Raw genomic sequence first — 18852 nt, 5'->3', positions numbered from 1 at the left:
TCAAATGCAGATATAAAATAACACGAACGTTTGATCTAACCAAAAATCCAGTGAAACACTCAAATGTTCAACAAACTAAAGAAAACGTCTGGAACGCCATCGCCCTGGTGGTTCGTCATCTTTTTGTCTTTTCTAATGTTTGTTTGTTTGTTTGTTTTTCATGAAAGAAGGAATCTTTCCATAAAATATTTTTTCTATTTCATTGGATGTTTTACTGTTTTATGAAGTTTTTTCATGTTTCACTGAACTGTTTGAGTTTGATGAAAAAAGACTTCATGAAACAGAAAATAACTGAAATACAAAAACATTTCAGGAATGCAAAAACATCATGGAAAAGCTTGAAGAGTCATAAATGTCTTAGTGTTTGATTACAAATGTGAATGCTTCCGTGAATGTCTTTGGATGTAGCTGATTCATTTGTTTCTGCATTTAACGTTTTGTGTTTGACCCTCAGGGCCACCGTAGCCATATCTAATCTGAGCTCAGTGGTTATTTTGTAACTCCTTCATGTGGTACCCTAGCAGCTGTGAGCTCCTTCAGTGTTTTTCCTCTGACATGACAGCCACGTGGTTTCTCCTCCGTGTGAACGTTGACAGCAGAAACACGATCCTCTCTGCTCTTTATGTAAGAGCAGCTAAGAATACAACGCTGCATTCAGGGACCCACACCACTGCAGGATGCCCACACAAAGCCCCCCGAGCCCCGTCAGCTGGTTCCTGTCCTTCACAACCATCAGCTGCATCAATCAACCAGGATGTGAAACACTGTTAAGGAGAAGAATCCAGAGCCAGGTAGAGATTTGTTTAGAGAGAATATGAGCAGATCTGAAGTTACAGCAGCTGGCACACGGTCATAAACACGACTGAGGCTGCAGACGTGAACAGAAGCTGTAGAGTTAAACAGGAGCTGTAGAGTTAGACAGGAGCTGTAGAGTTAGACAGGAGCTGTAGAGTTAGACAGGAGCTGTAGAGTTAGACAGGAGCTGTAGAGTTAAACAGGAGCTGTAGATTTAAACAGGAGCTGTAGAGGTAGACAGGAGCTGTAGAGTTAAACAGGAGCTGTAGAGTTAGACAGGAGCTGTAGAGTTAGACAGGAGCTGTAGAGTTTAACAGGAGCTGTAGAGTTAGACAGGAGCTGTAGAGTTAGACAGGAGCTGTAGAGTTAAACAGGAGCTGTAGAGTTAGACAGGAGCTGTAGAGGTGAACAGGAGCTGTAGAGGTGAACAGGAGCTGTAGAGTTAAACAGGAGCTGTAGAGTTAGACAGGAGCTGTAGAGGTGAACAGGAGCTGTAGAGTTAGACAGGAGCTTCAGAGTTAGACAGGGGCTGTAGAGTTAAACAGGAGCTGTAGAGTTAAACAGGTGCTGTAGATTTAAACAGGAGCTGCAGAGTTAAACAGGAGCTGTAGAGTTAGACAGGAGCTGTAGAGTTAAACAGGAGCTGTAGAGTTAGACAGGAGCTGTAGAGTTAAACAGGAGCTGTAGAAGTGAACAGGAGCTGTAGAGTTAGACAGGAGCTGTAGAGTTAAACAGGAGCTGTAGAGTTAGACAGGAGCTGTAGAGGTGAACAGGAGCTGTAGAGTTAGACAGGAGCTGTAGAGTTAGACAGGAGCTGTAGAGTTAAACAGGAGCTGTAGAAGTGAACAGGAGCTGTGGAGTTAGACAGGAGCTGTAGAGTTAAACAGGAACTGTAGAGTTAGACAGGAGCTGTAGAGGTGAACAGGAGCTGTAGAGTTAGACAGGAGCTTCAGAGTTAGACAGGAGCTGTAGAGTTAGACAGGAGCTGTAGAGTTAGACAGGAGCTGTAGAGTTTAACAGGAGCTGCAGAGTTAAACAGGAGCTTCAGAGTTAGACAGGAGCTGTAGTGTTATACAGGAGCTGTAGAGTTAAACAGGAGCTGTAGAGTTAAACAGGAGCTGTAGAGTTAGACAGGAGTTGTAGAGTTAGACAGGAGCTGTAGAGTCAAACAGGAGCTGTAGAGTAAGACAGGAGCTTCAGAGTTAGACAGGAGCTGTAGAGTCAAACAGGAGCTGTAGAGTTAAACAGGAGCTGTAGAGTTAGACAGGAGCTGTAGAGTTAGACAGGAGCTGTAGAGTCAAACAGGAGCTGTAGAGTTAGACAGGAGCTTCAGAGTTAGACAGGAGCTGTAGAGTTAGACAGGAGCTGTAGAGTTAAACAGGTGCTGTAGAGTTAGACAGGAGCTGTAGAGTTAAACAGGAGCTGTAGAGTTAGACAGGAGCTGTAGAGTTAGACAGGAGCTGTAGAGTTAAACAGATGCTGTAGAGTTAAACAGGAGCTGTAGAGTTAGACAGGAGCTGTAGAGTTAGACAGGAGCTGTAGAGTTAAACAGGAGCTGTAGAGTTAGACAGGAGCTGTAGAGGTGAACAGGAGCTGTAGAGTTAGACAGGAGCTGTAGAGTTAAACAGGAGCTGTAGAGTTAGACAGGAGCTGTAGATTTAAACAGGAGCTGTAGAGGTAGACAGGAGCTGTAGAGTTTAACAGGAGCTGCAGAGTTAAACAGTAGCTTCAGAGTTAGACAGGAGCTGTAGAGTTAGACAGGAGCTGTAGAGTTAAACAGGAGCTGTAGATTTAAACAGGAGCTGTAGAGGTAGACAGGAGCTGTAGAGTTAAACAGGAGCTGTAGATTTAAACAGGAGCTGTAGAGTTAGACAGGAGCTGTAGAGTTAAACAGGAGCTGTAGAGTTAGACAGGAGCTGTAGAGTTAGACAGGAGCTGTAGAGTTAGACAGGAGCTGTAGAGTTAAACAGATGCTGTAGAGTTAGACAGGAGCTGTAGAGTTAAACAGGTGCTGTAGAGTTAAACAGGAGCTGTAGATTTAAACAGGAGCTGTAGAGGTAGACAGGAGCTGTAGAGTTAAACAGGAGCTGTAGAGTTAAACAGGAGCTGTAGAGTTAGACAGGAGCTGTAGAGTTAGACAGGAGCTGTAGAGTTAGACAGGAGCTGTAGAGGTGAACAGGAGCTGTAGAGTTAGACAGGAGCTGTAGAGTTTAACAGGAGCTGCAGAGTTAAACAGGAGCTTCAGAGTTAGACAGGAGCTGTAGAGTTAGACAGGAGCTTCAGAGTTAGACAGGAGCTGTAGAGTTAGACAGGAGCTTCAGAGTTAGACAGGAGCTGTAGAGTTAAACAGGAGCTGTAGAGTTAGACAGGAGCTGTAGAGTTAGACAGGAGCTGTAGAGTTAGACAGGAGCTGTAGAGTTAGACAGGAGCTTCAGAGTTAGACAGGAGCTGTAGAGTTAAACAGGAGCTGTAGAGTTAGACAGGAGCTGTAGAGTTAAACAGGAGCTGTAGAGTTAGACAGGAGCTGTAGAGTTAAACAGGAGCTGCAGAGTTAGACAGGAGCTTCAGAGTTAGACAGGAGCTGTAGAGTTAGACAGGAGCTGTAGAGTTAAACAGGAGCTGCAGAGTTAGACAGGAGCTTCAGAGTTAGACAGGAGCTGTAGAGTTAGACAGGAGCTGTAGAGTTAAACAGGAGCTGTAGAGGTAAACAGGAGCTGCAGAGTTAGACAGGAGCTTCAGAGTTAGACAGGAGCTTCAGAGTTAGACAGGAGCTTCAGAGTTAGACAGGAGCTGTATAGGCAGCTGTGGAAGCATCCAGAACACCACAGAGTTTCCCTCGGATCAGACCACCTCTCACCGGGTGTTTTGGTCATCCAGGTACCAGGTGACGTCCCTTTAGTCCATACTCTCCATCAGCTGACCAATCAGAACTCAGCGTCCCTCTGTCAGTCTAATAACAGCCCAGACATCCTCTCTGACTGAGGTTTGTATCTCTACATGCTGATGAGAATGAGTGGAGGATAATTAGCCAAAGCTAACAGGCTAGCGCTGCCTCTTTAACAGCTTTTCTCCCTCATGGTCAGAAATGTGCTTTTAGAAGACAAACAATGGAAGCTGGAGGACTGGGCTGCATGAGAAAGGCAAGGAAGGAATGTTTTGGTTGGTGAAGCCAGGGATGTTGGGGGCTTTTTCCCTCCCTTGTTACCAAATAGTAGATTATAGTTGGCAGCTTTGTAAAAGTGGGTGGAGCTAGGCGCTATGCTTACGGTGCTGTGGTAGGCTAACGTTAAAGGAGTTGTCTGGTTAAATTCAGGTCAAAGTCACGTGTGATGAGCAGAGCTCTGTCTACAGATAGACATGGAGGCATTTTCACCCACACTTCCTGTATCAGATGGCTGTTGGTCATGTGACTGAGTGAAGTCATCTCTAATGGTAGAGCTCTAATCCAGAACAACATATGAATCAGCTGTTCTGTCCCCAGGTATCAGGGTCCAGTCTCTGGTCTATCAGGGTCCAGTCTCTGGTCTATCAGGGTCCATTCTCTGGTCTATCAGGGTCCATTCTCTGGGTCTATCAGGGTCCATTCTCTGGTCTATCAGGGTCCATTCTCTGGTCTATCAGGGTCCAGTCTCTGGTCTATCAGGGTCCAGTCTCTGGTCTATCAGGGTCCAGTCTCTGGTCTATCAGGGTCCATTCTCTGGTCTATCAGGGTCCAGTCTCTGGTCTATCAGGGTCCATTCTCTGGGTTTATCAGGGTCCAGTCTCTGGGTTTATCAGGGTCCAGTCTCTGGGTTTATCAGGGTCCAGTCTCTGGTTTATCAGGGTCCATTCTCTGGTCTATCAGGGTCCAGTCTCTGGTTTATCAGGGTCCATTCTCTGGTCTATCAGGGTCCAGTCTCTGGGTTTATCAGGGTCCATTCTCTGGTCTATCAGGGTCCATTCTCTGGTCTATCAGGGTCCAGTCTCTGGGTTTATCAGGGTCCAGTCCCTGGTCTATCAGGGTCCAGCCTCTGGTTTATCAGGGTCCAGTCTCTGGGTTTATCAGGGTCCAGTCTCTGGTTTATCAGGATCCATTCTCTGGTCTATCAGGGTCCAGTCTCTGGGTTTATCAGGGTCCATTCTCTGGTCTATCAGGGTCCATTCTCTGGTCTATCAGGGTCCAGTCTCTGGTCTATCAGGGTCCAGTCTCTGGTCTATCAGGGTCCAGTCTCTGGTCTATCAGGGTCCATTCTCTGGTCTATCAGGGTCCAGTCTGGTTTACTGCAGACTTCGTTGTTGGTCCTCATGTTTAGGAATGTGTTGATAATGTGTTGATAATGTGTTGTTAATGTGTTGATAATGTGTTGATAATGTGTTGATAATGTGTTGTTAATGTGTTGATAATGTGTTGTTAATGTGTTGATAATGTGTTGATAATGTGTTGATAATGTGTTGTTAATGTGTTGATAATGTGTTGTTAATGTGTTGATAATGTGTTGATAATGTGTTGTTAATGTGTTGATAATGTGTTGATAATGTGTTGATAATGTGTTGTTAATGTGTTGATAATGTGTTGATAATGTGTTGATAATGTGTTGTTAATGTGTTGATAATGTGTTGTTAATGTGTTGTTAATGTGTTGATAATGTGTTGATAATGTGTTGATAATGTGTTGTTAATGTTGATGTGTTGGTTTGAACTTATTTCTCATAAACACTCATGCTTCTCTTCTCTCTTCATGCTGAGGCTGAACTGATCCTAAACTTTAATATTTATAATAAAATGATTCGTATTTAAAGGTCTGTAATGAAATCTGGTCTCATAGTGAAGCTGCTGCAGATGATCTGGGTCTGAAGGATGGGGGCTGACATTTAGGACTGGTGTATGTTTCAGTTAATGTGGATGTTGGCCCGTTGGCGTTATGTGGGTCTAATCCAGCTCCTGGAGGTCAAACAGGACGCCGTTTTATCTCTGAGGTCCTCCACCAGACACCAGATTCTCCGATGACACTGCAGATCTTCTTAGGGCCCCGCTGTGGCGTTTTTAAATTCAGAGTTCATAAATTCATGACTTCTTACGTTGACATATGACAGACAGCTGCAGATAAAACACGGTCGCATTCTCAGGACAGCAGGAAGCTACGGTGGCCAACGGCCTACGGTGTTCAAAAAAACATCTCAGTCCCAAAAAAGTGAGAATTTACCAGCGATTATTTAAGGTATCAGCCTTTAAAGTTATATTTTTGTGATTCTTGAAATCTCTTTGAATTGAATAATTTTTCACAAAGAATATTTTTGTATCTGACAGAGTTTTAGTTTAGTTTATGGTTTATTTGACAGGGGCCATTCAACACAAAGAGTTAGCTATCATGCTAATTTACATCTGTGGTCTCTGGGCAGGAAGATTTTAAAATTTACCCCCTAATCCTATTTATGTACTTTTTATTTTTTTATTTCATTACATTTTTTTTCATGAAACTTTCAACAACATTCATTATTATTGTTATTATTTTGGTGTTGTTTTCACAAACATGTTTTGCATTTAAAAAATGTTTTATGAGAGATTTTTTTCTTTTTTTAATAAATTGTTTTGTACTTGTGTTCCTGCACTTCCATGTATTTTTTTTTTTTAAATCTTTTGCATGGTAGGAAATGTTTTTGTGTTCATTTTTGCCTTTTGTAGAATATTCATAATTTTTTTATTTTAATGAAAAGGTTTTACTTTAGAAATGTTTTTTTTATGTGATATTAAATATTTTTGAGTTGTATTTAATTGTTTGATCTTTTTCTATGTAAAGGTTTTTTTTTACAACAATATTTTTCTATTTTGCTAAATGTTTTGTGTTTCATGAGGTTTTTGCAGTTCCCATTTATTTATTTCAGTAAATATTTTGTTTTTTGGCCTCTTAGAATTGGGTTTTTTAAATTAAAATTTGAAGTGTTTCATGAATTTTTATTTTGTGTTTCATGCGTTGAAATGAATGTTTTTGCTGTTGACTTTGCGGGCCTCCGTAGAGCTCCTGGTCCCGATAAGTCCTTATGTGTCTCTGCTGTGTCCCGTGGTTTTTGAGGTCAGGACGGTCTGTCCCCCGTCCTCTCAGGCTGCGTTTACTGGGTGAACCTCTGAGCATGTTTCCATGTGCTAAAAATACCAGCAGCAGCAGCGGCGGCGGCGTGCCATGCGGGCCGCCCTCTCAGGTTGGTGTTGCCCCCCTGAAGGACCAACCACAGACGTGGTCCCTGTTTTGACAGAAAGGACGAACACTTTAGAGGCTCTCCTCAGTCACTGCTCCGGTCTGAGCGTGCTCAGTTGGATGTTTTCCAAGTAAGACACCAGCATACTTTTAATTTTTGGATTTATTCTCCTGATTCCACAAAGACGATGAGATTTTCTCTGATTTTGAAGATGCAGTCCAGTTCTGGATTCTGACAGCGTCCCGCTCAGATCAGCACCTGACCCGGTCTTTCCTTTACCACACACGGAGCTGGAGGATCTGGCAACCTCACCGCACAGCTGGTCCCCCCAGACCAGAACCTTGGACCCGTACCGCCATCGGCCTAGTCCTCACCATGTAGACTGGGACTGGAACTCTTCCTTTAAGACGTTTCTCTTACGGACTTTGTGCCGAACGTTCTCCTGAGCTCTGAGACCAGTTTGGGTTCCATGTCCAGGACTTTGTTAGCACTTTTCAGACTTTTTGACCAAAAGGGATCGTTCCAAAGTGAAAGGAGGACTGGAGTACTTTCTGTCTGTAGATAAAATTGACATTCGTCACTTTTCCAGCTCTTCAGGACAGCAGAACTAGAACCTACAGTACTACAGTACAAGACCAGATTCAAACCCTCTCCCCTCCTGGACTGAACCGATCCCAGACATGAGAGAGTTGCTTCCTGTCCCAGCAAGGCATCAGAGGGAGCGAATCACCAGCCTCCCTGCTCCTCTCTCCTCCTCCATCTTCCCAATCACCTCCTTCTCCATCCAGACCTCAAAAAAGTTCCCGTTCTTTCATGTGGTCAAATGCTGCAGGTAGGATAAAAGCACGGCTGGGTTTTCTCTGTTCGTCTGCTCTAAACTGAATGAAAACATCTCTGTGAGAGAGGGCGGACCTGCTGAAAGACTCTGCACCAGCTCTGCTGCAGCTTCGGTTCATGAGTCCTAGAAACACAGACTCCTGGACTCTGCATGTCCTCCCTCTCCACAGAGCCCAAACACAAGCTCCTTTACTTCATTCCTGACTCTAAATTGCCCGTAGATGTGGCTGTGAGCATGCCTGCCTGTTTGCCTCTACATAGGGCTGTGATTGGCTGGCAGCCAGTCCAGGGAGTGACCGGCCTCTCCACCAATAGCAGCTGGGATCAGCTCCAACCCCCTACAACCCCGAATGAGATAACTGGAATAGATGCTGAGGCTGTTGTGGGGCTTTTTCTGCCTCTGTTTTTAGGAGCTAGGACAGTGGGTGTTGTGGAAAATTAGGACAAGAGAGCAGGAATGGAATATGATAAAGTAGCCGCTGGATGATCTGGAACTTAGCCGTCCACTCTGAGGACGACAGCCTCCATATCAGTGGCTCCTTTACGACCACATTAAAGAACTGTTTAGTGAACATACCTCTGTTTGTGTTCCAGGTACGAGGCAGAGAACGCCTTCTTCTCCAGTCTGAAGCTGACCGACTTCAACATCATCGACACGCTGGGAGTAGGAGGGTTTGGACGCGTTGAGCTGGTACGATAATTTATACCCCACGATATCAGATTAAAAATGTGAGAACCCCAACGTTAGACTATTTTTAGACCCTAACATCTCAGTCGGGTAGTGGTGTGTACAACAAGAAGTGTCTGAGCTTAGGAAAGGACATGATATGTTACTGTAGCACCATAGATCCTAGCTTCTTATTACCTTTAAAGCTTCACCAACATTCCATCCCTGCCTTTGATATTGTCATCCTTTAATGCTTCACCAACATTCCAACCTCTGCCTCTGATGTTGTCATCTTTTAAAGCTTCACCAACATTCCGACCTCTGCCTCTAAAGTTGTCATCCTTTAATGCTTCACCAACATTCCAACCTCTGCCTCTGACGTTGTCATCTTTTAATGCTTCACCAACATTCCGACCTCTTCCTCTGATGTTGTCATCTTTTAATGCTTCACCAACATTCCGGCCTCTGCCTCTGATGTTGTCATCTTTTAAAGCTTCACCAACATTCTGAACTCTGCCTTTGATGTTGTCATCTTTAAAAGCTTCACCAACATTCCAACCTCTGCCTCTAATGTTGTCATCTTTTAAAGCTACAGCAACATTCTGACCTCTGCCTCTGATGTTGTCATCTTTTAAAGCTTCACCAACATTCCAACCTCTGCCTCTGATGTTGTCATCTTTTAAAGCTTCACCAACATTCCGACCTCTGCCTCTAGAGTTGTCATGTTTTAAAGCTTCACCAACATTCCGACCTCTGCCTCTGATGTTGTCATCTTTTAAAGCTACAGCAACATTCCGACCTCTGCCTCTGATGTTGTCATGTTTAAAAGCTTCACCAACATTCTGAACTCTGCCTTTGATGTTGTCATCTTTAAAAGCTTCACCAACATTCTGAACTCTGCCTTTGATGTTGTCATCTTTAAAAGCTTCACCAACATTCCAGCCTCTGCCTCTGATGTTGTCATCTTTTAAAGCTTCACCAACATTCTGAACTCTGCCTTTGATGTTGTCATCTTGTAAAGCTTCACCAACATTCCGGCCTCTGCCTCTGATGTTGTCATCTTTTAAAGCTTCACCAACATTCTGACCTCTGCCTCTGATGTTGTCATCTTTTAAAGCTTCACCAACATTCCAACCTCTGCCTCTGATGTTGTCATCTTTTAAAGCTTCACCAACATTCCGACCTCTGCCTCTAGAGTTGTCATGTTTTAAAGCTTCACCAACATTCCGACCTCTGCCTCTGATGTTGTCATCTTTTAAAGCTACAGCAACATTCCGACCTCTGCCTCTGATGTTGTCATGTTTTAATGCTTCACCAACATTCCGACCTCTGCCTCTGATGTTGTCATCTTTTAAAGCTTCACCAACATTCCAACCTCTGCCTCTGATGTTGTCATCTTGTAAAGCTTCACCAACATTCCAACCTCTGCCTCTGATGTTGTCATGTTTAAAAGCTTCACCAACATTCTGAACTCTGCCTTTGATGTTGTCATCTTTAAAAGCTTCACCAACATTCTGAACTCTGCCTTTGATGTTGTCATCTTTAAAAGCTTCACCAACATTCTGAACTCTGCCTCTGATGTTGTCATCTTGTAAAGCTTCACCAACATTCCAACCTCTGCCTCTAATGTTGTCATCTTTTAAAGCTACAGCAACATTCCGACCTCTGCCTCTGATGTTGTCATGTTTTAAAGCTTCACCAACATTCCGACCTCTGCCTCTGTTGTTGTCATCTTTTAAAGCTTCACCAACATTCCGACCTCTGCCTCTAAAGTTGTCATGTTTTAAAGCTTCACCAACATTCCGACCTCTGCCTCTGATGTTGTCATCTTTTAAAGCTACAGCAACATTCCGACCTCTGCCTCTGATGTTGTCATTTTTTAATGATTCACCAACATTCCGACCTCTGCCTCTGATGTTGTCATCTTTTAAAGCTTCACCAACATTCCGGCCTCTGCCTCTGATGTTGTCTTCTTGTAAAGCTTCACCAACATTCCAACCTCTGCCTCTAATGTTGTCATCTTTTAAAGCTACAGCAACATTCCGACCTCTGCCTCTGATGTTGTCATGTTTTAAAGCTTCACCAACATTCCGACCTCTGCCTCTGTTGTTGTCATCTTTTAAAGCTTCACCAACATTCCGACCTCTGCCTCTAAAGTTGTCATGTTTTAAAGCTTCACCAACATTCCGACCTCTGCCTCTGATGTTGTCATCTTTTAAAGCTACACCAACATTCCGATCTCTGATGTTGTCATCTTTTAATGCTTCACCAACATTCCGACCTCTGCCTCTGATGTTGTCATCCTTTAATGCTTCACCAACATTCCGACCTCTGCCTCTGATGTTGTCATCCTTTAATGCTTCACCAACATTCCGACCTCTTCCTCTGATGTTGTCATCTTTTAAAGCTTCACCAACATTCTGAACTCTGCCTTTAATGTTGTCATCTTTAAAAGCTTCACCAACATTCCGGCCTCTGCCTCTGATGTTGTCATCTTTTAAAGCTTCACCAACATTCTGACCTCTGCCTTTGATGTTGTCATCTTTAAAACCTTCACCAACATTCCGGCCTCTGCCTCTGATGTTGTCATCCCTTAAAGCTTCACCAACATTCCGACCTCTGCCTCTGATGTTGTCATCTTTAAAGCTTCACCAACATTCCAGCCTCTGCCTCTGATGTTGTCATCTTTTAAAGCTTCACCAACATTCCAACCTCTGCCTCTGATGTTGTCATCTTTTAAAGCTTCACCAACATTCCGACCTCTTCCTCTGATGTTGTCATCTTTTAAAGCTTCACCAACATTCCGACTTCTTCCTCTGATGTTGTTATCTTTTAATGCTTCACCAACATTCCGACCTCTGCCTCTAATGTTGTCATCTTTTAAAGCTACAGCAACATTCCGACCTCTGCCTTTAATGTTGTCATCTTTAAAAGCTTCACCAACATTCCGGCCTCTGCCTCTGATGTTGTCATCTTTCAAAGCTTCACCAACATTCTGACCTCTGCCTTTGATGTTGTCATCTTTAAAAGCTTCACCAACATTCCAACCTCTGCCATTGATGTTGTCATCTTTTAAAGCTTCACCAACATTCCAACCTCTGCCTCTGATGTTGTCATGTTTAAAAGCTTCACCAACATTCCAACCTCTGCCTCTAATGTTATCATCTTTTAAAGCTACAGCAACATTCCGACCTCTGCCTTTAATGTTGTCATCTTTAAAAGCTTCACCAACATTCCGGCCTCTGCCTCTGATGTTGTCATCTTTTAAAGCTTCACCAACATTCCGACCTCTGCCTTTGATGTTGTCATCATTTAAAGCTTCACCAACATTCCAACCTCTGCTTCTGATGTTGTCATCTTTTAAAGCTTCACCAACATTCTGAACTCTGCCTCTGATGTTGTCATCTTTTAAAGCTTCACCAACATTCCGACCTCTGCCTCTAATGTTGTCATCTTTTAAAGCTTCACCAACATTCCGACCTCTGCGTCTGATGTTGTCATCTTTTAAAGCTTCACCAACATTCCGACCTCTTCCTCTGATGTTGTCATGTTTTAAAGCTTCACCAACATTCCGACCTCTGCCTCTGATGTTGTCATATTTTAAAGCTTCACCAACATTCTGACCTCTGCCTCTAATGTTGTCATCTTTTAAAGCCACAGCAACATTACAACCTCTGATGTTCTCATCTTTTAAAGCTTCACCAACATTCTGATCTCTGCCTCTGATGTTGTCATCTTTTAAAGCTACAGCGACATTCCGACCTCTGATGTTGTCATCTTTTAAAGCTTCACCAACATTCCGACCTCTGCCTCTGATGTTGTCATCTTTTAAAGCTTCACCAACATTCCGACCTCTGCCTCTAATGTTGTCATCTTTTAAAGCTTCACCAACATTCCGACCTCTGCCTCTGATGTTGTCATCTTTTAAAGCTACACCAACATTTCGACCTCTGCCTTTAATGTTGTCATGTTTTAAAGCTTCACCAACATTCCGACCTCTGCCTCTGATGTTGTCATCTTTTAAAGCTTCACCAACATTCCGACCTCTGCCTCTGATGTTGTCATCTTTTAAAGCTTCACCAACATTCTGACCTCTGCCTCTGATGTTGTCATCTTTTAAAGCTACACCAACATTCTGACCTCTGCCTCTAATGTTGTCATCTTTTAAAGCTTCACCAACATTCTGACCTCTGCCTCTGATGTTGTCATCTTTTAAAGCTTCACCAACATTCCGACCTCTGCCTCTGATGTTGTCATCTTTTAAAGCTTCACCAACATTCCGACCCCTGCCTCTGATGTTGTCATCTTTAAAAGCTTCACCAACATTCCGGCCTCTGCCTCTGATGTTGTCATCTTTTAAAGCTTCACCAACATTCCGACCTCTGCCTCTGATGTTGTCATCATTTAAAGCTTCACCAACATTCCAACCTCTGCGTCTGATGTTGTCATCTTTTAAAGCTTCACCAACATTCTGAACTCTGCCTCTGATGTTGTCATCTTTTAAAGCTTCACCAACATTCCGACCTCTGCCTCTAATGTTGTCATCTTTTAAAGCTTCACCAACATTCCGACCTCTGCGTCTGATGTTGTCATCTTTTAAAGCTTCACCAACATTCCGACCTCTTCCTCTGATGTTGTCATGTTTTAAAGCTTCACCAACATTCCGACCTCTGCCTCTGATGTTGTCATCTTTTAAAGCTTCACCAACATTCTGACCTCTGCCTCTAATGTTGTCATCTTTTAAAGCCACAGCAACATTACAACCTCTGATGTTCTCATCTTTTAAAGCTTCACCAACATTCTGACCTCTGCCTCTGATGTTGTCATCTTTTAAAGCTACAGCGACATTCCGACCTCTGATGTTGTCATCTTTTAAAGCTTCACCAACATTCCGACCTCTGCCTCTGATGTTGTCATCTTTTAAAGCTTCACCAACATTCCGACCTCTGCCTCTAATGTTGTCATCTTTTAAAGCTTCACCAACATTCCGACCTCTGCCTCTGATGTTGTCATCTTTTAAAGCTACACCAACATTTCGACCTCTGCCTCTGATGTTGTCATCTTTTAAAGCTTCACCAACATTCTGACCTCTGCCTTTGATGTTGTCATCTTTAAAACCTTCACCAACATTCCGGCCTCTGCCTCTGATGTTGTCATCCCTTAAAGCTTCACCAACATTCCGACCTCTGCCTCTGATGTTGTCATCTTTAAAGCTTCACCAACATTCCAGCCTCTGCCTCTGATGTTGTCATCTTTTAAAGCTTCACCAACATTCCAACCTCTGCCTCTGATGTTGTCATCTTTTAAAGCTTCACCAACATTCCGACCTCTTCCTCTGATGTTGTCATCTTTTAAAGCTTCACCAACATTCCGACTTCTTCCTCTGATGTTGTTATCTTTTAATGCTTCACCAACATTCCGACCTCTGCCTCTAATGTTGTCATCTTTTAAAGCTACAGCAACATTCCGACCTCTGCCTTTAATGTTGTCATCTTTAAAAGCTTCACCAACATTCCGGCCTCTGCCTCTGATGTTGTCATCTTTCAAAGCTTCACCAACATTCTGACCTCTGCCTTTGATGTTGTCATCTTTAAAAGCTTCACCAACATTCCAACCTCTGCCATTGATGTTGTCATCTTTTAAAGCTTCACCAACATTCCAACCTCTGCCTCTGATGTTGTCATGTTTAAAAGCTTCACCAACATTCCAACCTCTGCCTCTAATGTTATCATCTTTTAAAGCTACACCAACATTCCGACCTCTGCCTTTAATGTTGTCATCTTTAAAGCTTCACCAACATTCCGACCTCTGCCTCTTCTGTTGTCATCTTTTAAAGCTTCACCAACATTCCGACCTCTGCCTTTGATGTTGTCATCATTTAAAGCTTCACCAACATTCCAACCTCTGCTTCTGATGTTGTCATCTTTTAAAGCTTCACCAACATTCTGAACTCTGCCTCTGATGTTGTCATCTTTTAAAGCTTCACCAACATTCCGACCTCTGCCTCTAATGTTGTCATCTTTTAAAGCTTCACCAACATTCCGACCTCTGCGTCTGATGTTGTCATCTTTTAAAGCTTCACCAACATTCCGACCTCTTCCTCTGATGTTGTCATGTTTTAAAGCTTCACCAACATTCCGACCTCTGCCTCTGATGTTGTCATATTTTAAAGCTTCACCAACATTCTGACCTCTGCCTCTAATGTTGTCATCTTTTAAAGCTTCACAGCAACATTACAACCTCTGATGTTCTCATCTTTTAAAGCTTCACCAACATTCTGATCTCTGCCTCTGATGTTGTCATCTTTTAAAGCTACAGCGACATTCCGACCTCTGATGTTGTCATCTTTTAAAGCTTCACCAACATTCCGACCTCTGCCTCTGATGTTGTCATCTTTTAAAGCTTCACCAACATTCCGACCTCTGCCTCTAATGTTGTCATCTTTTAAAGCTTCACCAACATTCCGACCTCTGCCTCTGATGTTGTCATCTTTTAAAGCTACACCAACATTTCGACCTCTGCCTCTGATGTTGTCATCTTTTAAAGCTTCACCAACATTCCGACCTCTGCCTCTGATGTTGTCATCTTTTAAAGCTTCACCAACATTCCGACCTCTGCCTCTGATGTTGTCATCTTTTAAAGCTTCACCAACATTCTGACCTCTGCCTCTGATGTTGTCATCTTTTAAAGCTACACCAACATTCTGACCTCTGCCTCTAATGTTGTCATCTTTTAAAGCTTCACCAACATTCTGACCTCTGCCTCTGATGTTGTCATCTTTTAAAGCTTCACCAACATTCCGACCTCTGCCTCTGATGTTGTCATCTTTTAAAGCTTCACCAACATTCCGACCCCTGCCTCTGATGTTGTCATCTTTAAAAGCTTCACCAACATTCCGGCCTCTGCCTCTGATGTTGTCATCTTTTAAAGCTTCACCAACATTCCGACCTCTGCCTTTGATGTTGTCATCATTTAAAGCTTCACCAACATTCCAACCTCTGCTTCTGATGTTGTCATCTTTTAAAGCTTCACCAACATTCTGAACTCTGCCTCTGATGTTGTCATCTTTTAAAGCTTCACCAACATTCCGACCTCTGCCTCTAATGTTGTCATCTTTTAAAGCTTCACCAACATTCCGACCTCTGATGTTGTCATCTTTTAAAGCTTCACCAACATTCCGACCTCTTCCTCTGATGTTGTCATGTTTTAAAGCTTCACCAACATTCCGACCTCTGCCTCTGATGTTGTCATATTTTAAAGCTTCACCAACATTCTGACCTCTGCCTCTAATGTTGTCATCTTTTAAAGCCACAGCAACATTACAACCTCTGATGTTCTCATCTTTTAAAGCTTCACCAACATTCTGACCTCTGCCTCTGATGTTGTCATCTTTTAAAGCTACAGCGACATTCCGACCTCTGATGTTGTCATCTTTTAAAGCTTCACCAACATTCCGACCTCTGCCTCTGATGTTGTCATCTTTTAAAGCTTCACCAACATTCCGACCTCTGCCTCTAATGTTGTCATCTTTTAAAGCTTCACCAACATTCCGACCTCTGCCTCTGATGTTGTCATCTTTTAAAGCTACACCAACATTTCGACCTCTGCCTTTAATGTTGTCATGTTTTAAAGCTTCACCAACATTCCGACCTCTGCCTCTGATGTTGTCATCTTTTAAAGCTTCACCAACATTCCGACCTCTGCCTCTGATGTTGTCATCTTTTAAAGCTACAGCGACATTCCGACCTCTGATGTTCTCATCTTTTAAAGCTTCACCAACATTCTGACCTCTGCCTCTAATGTTGTCATCTTTTAAAGCTTCACCAACATTCTGACCTCTGCCTCTGATGTTGTCATCTTTTAAAGCTTCACCAACATTCCGACCTCTGCCTCTGATGTTGTCATCTTTTAAAGCTTCACCAACATTCCGACCTCTGCCTCTGATGTTGTCATCTTTTAAAGCTTCACCAACATTCCGACCCCTGCCTCTGATGTTGTCATCTTTTAAAGCTTCACCAACATTCCGACCTCTGCCTCTGATGTTGTCATCTTTTAAAGCTTCACCAACATTCCGACCTCTGCCTCCGATGTTGTCATCTTTTAAAGCTTCACCAACATTCCGACCTCTGCCTCTGATGTTGTCATCTTTTAAAGCTTCACCAACAATCCGACCTCTGCCTCCGATGTTGTCATCTTTTAAAGCTTCACCAACAATCCGACCTCTGCCTCTGATGTTGTCATCTTTTAAAGCTTCACCAACATTCCGACCTCTGCCTCTGATGTTGTCATCTTTTAAAGCTTCACCAACATTCCGACCTCTGCCTCTGATGTTGTCATCTTTTAAAGCTTCACCAACAATCCGACCTCTGCCTCTAATGTTGTCATCTTTTAAAGCTACAGCAACATTACAACCTCTGCCTCTGATGTTGTCATCTTTTAAAGCTACAGCGACATTCCGACCTCTGATGTTGTCATCTTTTAAAGCTACAGCAACATTCCGACCTCTGCCTCTGATGTTGTCATCTTTTAAAGCTTCACCAACATTCCGGCCTCTGCCTTTGATGTTGTCTTCTTGTAAAGCTTCACCAACATTCCAACCTCTGCCTCTAATGTTGTCATCTTTTAAAGCTACAGCAACATTACAACCTCTGATGTTCTCATCTTTTAAAGCTTCACCAACATTCCGACCTCTGCCTCTGATGTTGTCATCTTTTAAAACTTCACCAACATTACAACCTCTGCCTCTGATGTTGTCATCTTCTAAAGCTACAGCGACATTCCGACCTCTGATGTTGTCATCTTTTAAAGCTACAGCGACATTCCGACCTCTGATGTTCTCATCTTTTAAAGCTTCACCAACATTCCGACCTCTGCCTCTGATGTTGTCATCTTTTAAAGCTACACCAACATTTCGACCTCTGCCTTTAATGTTGTCATGTTTTAAAGCTTCACCAACATTCCGACCTCTGCCTCTGATGTTGTCATCTTTTAAAGCTTCACCAACATTCCATCCCTTGTCTTTGATATTGTCATCTTTTAAAGCTACAGCGACATTCCGACCTCTGATGTTGTCATCTTTTAAAGCTACAGCAACATTCCGACCTCTGATGTTGTCATCTTTTAAAGCTTCACCAACATTCCGACCTCTGCCTCTGATGTTGTCATCTTCTAAAGCTACAGCGACATTCCGACCTCTGATGTTGTCATCTTTTAACGCTACAGCGACATTCCGACCTCTGATGTTCTCATCTTTTAAAGCTTCACCAACATTCCGACCTCTGCCTCTAATGTTGTCATCTTTTAAAGCTTCACCAACATTCCGACCTCTGCCTCTAATGTTGTCATCTTTTAAAGCTTCACCAACATTCCGACCTCTGCCTCTGATGTTGTCATCTTTTAAAGCTTCACCAACATTCCGACCTCTGCCTCTAATGTTGTCATCTTTTAAAGCTTCACCAACATTCCGACCTCTGCCTCTGATGTTGTCATCTTTTAAAGCTTCACCAACATTCCATCCCTTGTCTTTGATATTGTCACCCTTTTAAGCTTCACCAACATTCCAACCTCTGCCTCTGATGTTGTCATCTTTTAAAGCTTCACCAACATTCCGTGGTCCCCCTTTGATTATGTGAGCTCTTAAAGAGGCCCAGTGAGCCTCTTTGCTTCGGCCAATTGTTCCCGTTCATTCTTACTAGCATGTAGTGATAGTCGCCATGGTCAGAGCCAAAGAGAGGATGAATTAGCTGTTGTTTGAATTTTAGTTTTTTACTTTATTTCATTTTATTTTATCATTTTATTTTTGTTAGAATCAGAGGAGACCAGAGCGTTTTTTGTTTTGTTTTGTTTTGTTTTGTTTTGTTTTGTTTTTTTGTTTTCATTTTATTTTCTTTTGTTTTATTTTATTTTTACTTTTGTTAGAATCAGAGGACCAGAGCTCTTTTATATCTAATTTTATTTTATTTTTTTAAATATATTTATTTATTTTTTGGTGGAACCAGAGGGGAGGAACAGAGCATTTTTATTTGATTTGATTTGATTTTTAATCATATATATATATATATATATATGTGTGTGTGTGTGTGTGTAAGATTTAGAGGAGAGACAGCATTTTTTAAATTTTTATTTTATTTATTTCTATTTAATTTATGGTGGAATCAGAGGAGGACCAGAGCATTTTTTTAAATTTAATTTGATTTATTTATTTTTCTTTTTTATTTCATATTTGTTAGATTTAGAGGAGGGACAGAGCATTTTTATTTGATTTAATTTGATTTGATTTATTCATCTTTTTTTTATTTCATATTTGTTAGATTTAGAGGAGGGACAGAGCATTTTTATTTGATTTGATTTGATTTATTTATTTATCTTTTTTTTATTTCA

The 18852-nt window shown here is 42.3% G+C and overlaps 1 protein-coding gene across 1 annotated transcript in view; it reads left to right on the top strand.

The window, feature by feature from the left end:
• The window catches only part of LOC121528278 (cGMP-dependent protein kinase 1-like), a 138429-nt gene that overhangs the window by 96150 nt on the left and 23427 nt on the right, over window positions 1-18852 (top strand). The window contains exon 10 of the mRNA XM_041815637.1: window positions 8400-8496. Within this exon, the coding sequence (XP_041671571.1) occupies window positions 8400-8496 (97 nt within the window). The remainder of the gene's footprint in view (window positions 1-8399; window positions 8497-18852) is intronic.

Source organism: Cheilinus undulatus, linkage group 20, assembly GCF_018320785.1.
Source record: "Cheilinus undulatus linkage group 20, ASM1832078v1, whole genome shotgun sequence".
In the NCBI taxonomy this organism is placed as follows: Eukaryota; Metazoa; Chordata; class Actinopteri; order Labriformes; family Labridae; genus Cheilinus; species Cheilinus undulatus.
Note: the sequence above shows the minus strand (reverse complement) of the source record. Positions and strands in the feature narration are given on the sequence as shown.